Raw genomic sequence first — 6,660 nt, forward strand, 5'->3', positions numbered from 1 at the left:
CCATGAGGTAAGTACACAATGGATAACTGAGAGTTGTCTACAAGGAATGGTGATATAGCTTAAAGCTGTTGCTAGGAAATATATTTGAGATCCAGAGTGCTGGAATCTTCACCTGGCTCTTGGGTCTCTTCCTGGCCCTTTGAGTCTTTACTTCTTGAATTTTTATTGCTCATATAGAGTGTTATAAGTGCTATTAAAACTGCTTTTGAAGATGTAATTTAATTCTCAGAAGAAAAAAAAAACTAACCCAACTCATAGATTATCCTCTACCTAATCATATACAAAAAGCAGTGAGTTGTAAGAAAGAAACTTGGTATTTAATTTCAACCCTATCATCAAGCAACTAGTTGTGTGACCTTCAGCTAAATATTTGCTATCTCTGGGTTAAGTGAGCACTATGACATTTTTCCCAGATAATTTCTTGATTGTGAAGGTCAGATGAAATAATTTGAGTTTGCTTTTATATATTTTAAGTTCTTTCAGATATTCAAAGCAAGGCATCTCCTGGCTGTAAAGATGCTGACATATAATCGGCATAGCCTCCACAGGATCTAGTTGTTATAAAACTTCCATTGGAGGGAAGGAAAGAATCTTGCTCTTTCCCTCATGAGTCTACCAGATGGACTGTCTAAACAGTCTGGAAGATATTAGGATGTAATTCGGACCATATATGGAGAGAATTTTTTGAGGATCAAATGTGATCATACTGTACTTCCAACTGTTTTCCTGTTTTACTTGACTGTTAGAAAGCTCAAAGCTAAGTTTCATGCTCAAATGACAAAACAGTTAAGTCAGATGTTCCTGATATAATGTTGTATGCTGTCTTTTCTCTTTATTTCTTTTTACTTTTATTTTATGCGAATTTGTCTGTGGTGCTGCATCTAGTCTTTACATTTCTGTTAGAAGCAGAGGAAAAATAAATGAATGCATAGTTCCTATAAAAATATCCCCTGCTTTATTCACTAATTCTTAGTTTTAAAATTAAATGAAGTGTTATTTGTAGCTTCAAATCTGAAGCATCTACCCTGAGAATGATAATATTGATTGCTAAGGTATTGCGATGCATTGCATTATTTCCTTGAGTCATTCTTAGAGCTATGTTTTTAGGTTAGGATTCTTCCTCTAAAGGATTCCAGGATGGCTTCTGGCAGAGAGGATCTTAGGGTATTACAGTATAATGAATTGCCTGTAGCTTTTTGGAATATAAAATATATCTAGGAACTAAGCCCAAGGACACAGCCATGGAGACTGATATCCTATTATTATGGATCAAGAAAGTGCCTCCCAAAAGTAATACTGTCCCTCAGTAGCTAGAAACATATCCATTTCATCTGTCCATTGGAAAAGAAGGAGATGTGGTGAGAGAAAGTCAGATGAACACTGGCCTAACTAGTCACAAATAGATTTCGAGTTGGTCTGGGCTCTTGGACTCAGAGATTAAAAGAAAACAGGATGGAGAAATAGGGAGGATTCATAAGCCTTGCCTGGTTTATAAGCCTCGCTCTCTGACTGTCTAGTAAATACTAGGCTGTGACAAGCAAGGCCAAGTTTTGTGTTGAATGTGTGTGGGGGGAGGGGGGGCGGTACAAGGAATTGTATTCCAACAGAAAACAAAGTTGCTTGTCAAATTCACGCTATTATAGTTATTTGCCTTTTGAAGTTATTTGTGTCTTTTTTCCTCTGTAAACATGGATGATTAGGAGTTAACTATTCTGCCTTTCTTCAGGAAGAGGGAAATGGATAGGGTGGGCAGGAGTTTTCCAGTTCTTTCACCCGATGATCATTTCTTTTAAAAAAGTTGTTCTACATATTTATGCCGCAAAAGTAAGTCTGTCAATAAATGGAGAACAAGAGTGACTTTAGCTCTGGAGAAGAGCAGAAAAGAGAGACCAAGCAATAGGACACAGAGAAAGGCTGGAAATGGTAAGGTGTTTAGTATCAGTAGATTTGAAATGATTTTCAGCCCAACCTAGAAAGAGGTCACACATTTTGCTGAATTAATAGACAAAAATGCAGAAAGAATAGAAGACAGTCTTATTTATTTCTGATAATGCTATCAAACAGGTTATGGGTTCTTTAATTTTAACACCCTTGGAAAAGTCCTACAGTCCCCTCCACCTTGCTCATCAACAATGGCTGTTCTTTGTCCTATTTAATTTTTTGTTGAGTGACAGGGGGCTGTGTGTGTGGGTAAGTAGAGCAGCCTGGAAAGGTAACAGCAAATACTCATACAATCTTAATTTAAACTCTAAAGCTCAGCCAGGTGCGGTGGCTCATGTCTGTAATCCTAGCACTCTGGGAGGCCGAGGCGGATCACTTGAGGTCAGGAGTTCGAGGCCAGCCTGAGCCCTGAGCAAGAGCAAGACCCCATCTCTGCTAAAAATAGAAAAAACTAGCCAGGCATGGTGATGTGCACCTGTAGTCCCAGCTACTCGGGAGGCTGAGGCAGGAGGATCGCTTGAGCCCAGTAGTTTGAGATTGCTGTGAGCTGGGCTGATGCCACTGCACTCTAACCTGGGCAACAGAGTGAAACTCTGTCTCAAAAAATAAAATAAAATAAAATAAAACAACAACAAAAAAATAAACTCTAAAGCTCATTTGATGTTCACAAAATGTGAACCCCACTCTATTATCCCCACCTTAGGAATAAAGTAACTAATATTCTGAAAGCTTATGTCCTATATTCACTTAGCTAGAGAGACACAAAAGTGAGATTTGAATGTAATTTTTTCGAACTCCTAATTAAACATTCTGTACAATGGATTGAATTGAAGGAAACATTACCCTTCAAATTATCTATTCAATTTTGTTCTCTGAGAAGCTGTGAATAATTATATCAAACCTGTCTTTGCTATTAATCCTGTGGATGTGCTCAACTATTGCTTCATTCAAGATTTACAACCTTGCCAAATAGATAAAAACAGGAGGATTCTCCCCATTTTACAGATAAGTGGGGTCATGCAACCAAAAGAGTCACACAAATTACACCTAGAAATGGGCAATTGGATCTTCTTCCTCCTTTCCACATGCTGTAGATGGGGATATTTTGCCTGTAAAGAAGGGGTGGTACTGAGGCCACCTTCCTGTGCCCAGCAGTGATATATTGGCAAAGCACAGAACTGGGCATTAGGAGGTTCTCATTTCACTTCTGTGTGACCTTAATTACTCATTTTGAGCTAATTTGAAAAACTAAAATAAAATATAAGCTCCCTAAAGTTCATCTTTGCTCAAAAGCTTTGGTTCTCATCATAATTCAAGAGGAAACAAAGATACAGAGGCAGAGAGCTGCTACTGTGATGAATTTTCTGGTGGTGGGTTCTATTGACATAAATCACCATAGACTAGTGCTTAGAAGGAACTGACTTTGTGTCCACAGCCAGTCCTGATCACCAAGGTTCTGGAAGTAGATAATCATACAGTGACAACACATTTCATTCTTCTGGGATTTCCAACACAACCAGCCTTACAGCTCCTCCTCTTCTCTGTTTTCCTGGCAACCTACCTGCTGACACTGCTAGAGAATCTTCTAATCATCCTCGCCATTCGCTGTGATGGGCAGCTGCACAAGCCCATGTACTTCTTTCTGAGCCACCTCTCTTTCCTAGAGATGTGGTATGTCACAGTCATCAGCCCCAAGATGCTGGTAGACTTCCTCAGCTATGACAAGAGCATTTCCTTCAATGGCTGCATGACTCAACTTTACTTCTTTGTGACCTTTGTCTGCACTGAGTACATCCTCCTTGCTGTCATGGCTTTTGACCGCTATGTAGCCATTTGTAACCCACTACACTACCCGGTCATCATGACTAACCAGCTTTGTGGTATACTAGCTGGGGGATGCTGGTTCTGTGGACTCATGACTGCCATGACTAAGATGGTTTTCATAGCCCGCCTGCACTACTGTGGCACACCTCAGATCAATCACTACTTTTGTGATATCTCTCCACTCCTCAATGTCTCCTGCGAGGACTCCTCACAGGCTGAGCTGGTGGACTTCTTCTTAGCCCTCATGGTCATTGCTGTTCCCCTTTGTGTAGTGGTGGCATCTTATGCCACCATCCTCACCACCATCCTCAGGATCCCTTCTGCTCAGAGCCTCCAAAAGGCATTTTCCACCTGTGCCTCCCACCTGACGGTTGTAATTCTCTTCTATTCCACAACCCTTTTCACCTATGCCCGTCCCAAGCTCATGTATGCCTACAATTTCAACAAAGTGGTATCTGTTCTCTACACTGTCATTGTTCCGCTCCTCAACCCCATCATTTACTCTCTGAAGAATCGTGAAGTAAAGGCAGCTCTCAAAAAGACCATATTTTGTAAGAAAAGCAGGCCCCAGGGAGATGAGACATACAATAATTGAAAAACTTATAGAATCACTCAGGCTTGAATTGAGAGATGATTACTATACACTTTCTCCCTAATTCTTACCTTTCGTTATTCTCAACCTCCCATACTCTAACGTGTGTGATTTCTGACTCCTGACCTCCAGAATACTGAGACAATATTTTATTTTAAGCCACCCAGGTTTTGATACTTTGCAATAGCAGTGCTAGAAAACTGATACAATAGCCAATATATCTCAGTAATATTTAAAATAAATATTAAAAATTGAGTTGAAAAATATTGAGATACACAAACATTTTAACTGGTTATTTATATAAGATACTACCCATCAATGTAAAGATAACAATGTAAGAACATAAGAATTCATGTTATACCACCTGTGGTTATATAACTTATTTCAAACTCTGGAAGTCAATTTGGAAGTGTTCAGTTCCTTTGGCCCTGTAGTTTCAAATCCAGGAGTCTGTTTAAGGGAGATAATTTAGGAAGATGTATGCACACAAATATTCAATTCAGCACTTTTAATAAAATATTAAAAGTATGTAAATTTCCCAAACCAGTGTAATGCTTAAGTAAACTGTGGTTTACCTATGAGACAGAATACCACACAGATATTAAAAGTCATGTTTTTTTAAAAAAAGATACTAAATAATTATATTAATGAAAAAGCAGAAAATAAATTCTATGGTGTAATTTTAATTTTATGAAAAACTAGGATATTATTTCTGGTTAATTTGGCTAGTGACCTATGTGTGTTGTTTATCTTTTCAAAGAACTAATGTTTTGTTTCATTTATCCTTTGTATTGATTTTTTTCATTTCCATTTCATTTAGTTCTGCTTGGGGCTTTGTTATTTCTTTTCTTCTGCTTGCTTTGGGTTTGGTTTGCTTTTCTTTTTCTAGTATATTGAGATATGACCTTAGGTTGTTAATTTGTGATATTCCTGTCTTTTGATGTAGGCATTTAAGACTCTGAACTTTCCCCTTAGGATTGTTTTTAATATATCCCGTAGATTTTTGAATGCTTGTGTTCCTTTTGTTTTTTAATTCAAGGAATCTTTTGATTTCCATATTAATTTCATCATTGACCAGCAGGTTGTTTAATTTCCATGACTTTGTATAGATTCGTGTGTTTCGCTTGGAATCAATTTCTACTTTGATCTGATCTAGCAATCCCACTACTGGGTATCTACCCAAAGGAAAAGAAGTCATTTTATCAAAAAGACACCTGCACTCGAATATTTATCACAGCACAATTCACAATTGCAAGATGTGGAACCAACCTAAGTGCCCATGAATTCGTTAGTGAATAAAGAAAATACGGTATATATATACCACGGAGTACTATTCAACCATAAAAAGGAGTGAAATACTGTCTTTTGCAGCAACTTGGATGGAACTTAAGACCATTATCCTAAGTGAAGTATCTCAGGAAGAGAAAAACAAACACTGCATGTACTCACTAATAATTGGGAGCTAAACAATAGGCCCACATGGGAACAAAGAGACGTAAAGGATATTGGAAAACAAAAAGGGTGGGGGGAGAGAAGAGAATGAGGGGTAAAAACTTACATGTCAGGTACAGTGAACACTATTCTGGTGATGGGCACACTAACAATCCCAATGTAAGCATTATACAAGGTATCCACGTAACAAAAATATTTGTGCCCCCTTAATATTTTGAAATGTTAAAAATCTGAAAAAACTAGGATATTAATAAAAATATAATGGTTGATAGGTAGATAGATATATGTGCATGTATGAAAAAAAATTCCTAGAGACATTTTAAATGTTGCTTTAAAGTTATTTTCTCCAGGGTTATGGCTTAATTTATAATTACCTATCTTTTCTACTAATGAACATATATTAGCTTTATTTTTACTATATCACCTAAAATATTGACTATGTGGGGAAAAAAGCATTTTCTGGTGTTGTTTTCTTTAATACACTTCCATTATTTAAATGGTATTAATAATAAAGAGTCAACGGATTGTAATACCTGATTACAATTGACACTATGTTGGGGGTTTTGTGGAGACAAATACCACCAAGTTAAACAAGTTGAAAAATAAGGCAAATAAGATGACAAGTAGAGAAGAAAATATCACCTTTATTACTATTAGATTGGAGGAAGTGGCTTAGGAAACAACGGAGCTCCTATTACTAAATTCTCTGATTAGATACACTTCTGCACCCAATCCACCAGCATAGTCAGATACTTTCATGTCTCTCCACCTGTGGTTTGGTTTCTTGTGACTTATTGGTTCCCAAAGAGAAGAAAGGGACAAGGGGGATGTGTATGGGCCCCTCCTCACAG

General features: G+C 37.6%; 1 protein-coding gene across 1 annotated transcript; it reads left to right on the top strand.

Moving 5' to 3' along the window:
* The first annotated feature begins 1,776 nt into the window (after window positions 1-1,776).
* LOC105822467 (olfactory receptor 6Y1) lies at window positions 1,777-4,360 on the top strand. The gene is made up of 2 exons (XM_012659451.1): window positions 1,777-1,824; window positions 3,377-4,360. Exons 1-2 carry the CDS (start codon window positions 1,777-1,779, stop codon window positions 4,358-4,360), a joined length of 1,032 nt encoding a protein of 343 aa, XP_012514905.1.
* The last annotated feature ends 2,300 nt before the right edge of the window (window positions 4,361-6,660 follow it).

This window comes from Propithecus coquereli, unplaced genomic scaffold, assembly GCF_000956105.1.
Source record: "Propithecus coquereli isolate 6110/MARCELLA unplaced genomic scaffold, Pcoq_1.0 Scaffold610, whole genome shotgun sequence".
In the NCBI taxonomy this organism is placed as follows: domain Eukaryota; kingdom Metazoa; phylum Chordata; class Mammalia; order Primates; family Indriidae; genus Propithecus; species Propithecus coquereli.

Coding starts and splice junctions, on each gene's coding strand:
- LOC105822467 (XM_012659451.1), top strand. CDS start 1,777: ATGATCATTTCTTTTAAAAAAGTTGTTCTACATATTTATGCCGCAAAA. Junction 1,825..3,376: donor TACATATTTATGCCGCAAAA/GTAAGTCTGTCA, acceptor TTGTGTCCACAG/CCAGTCCTGATCACCAAGGT.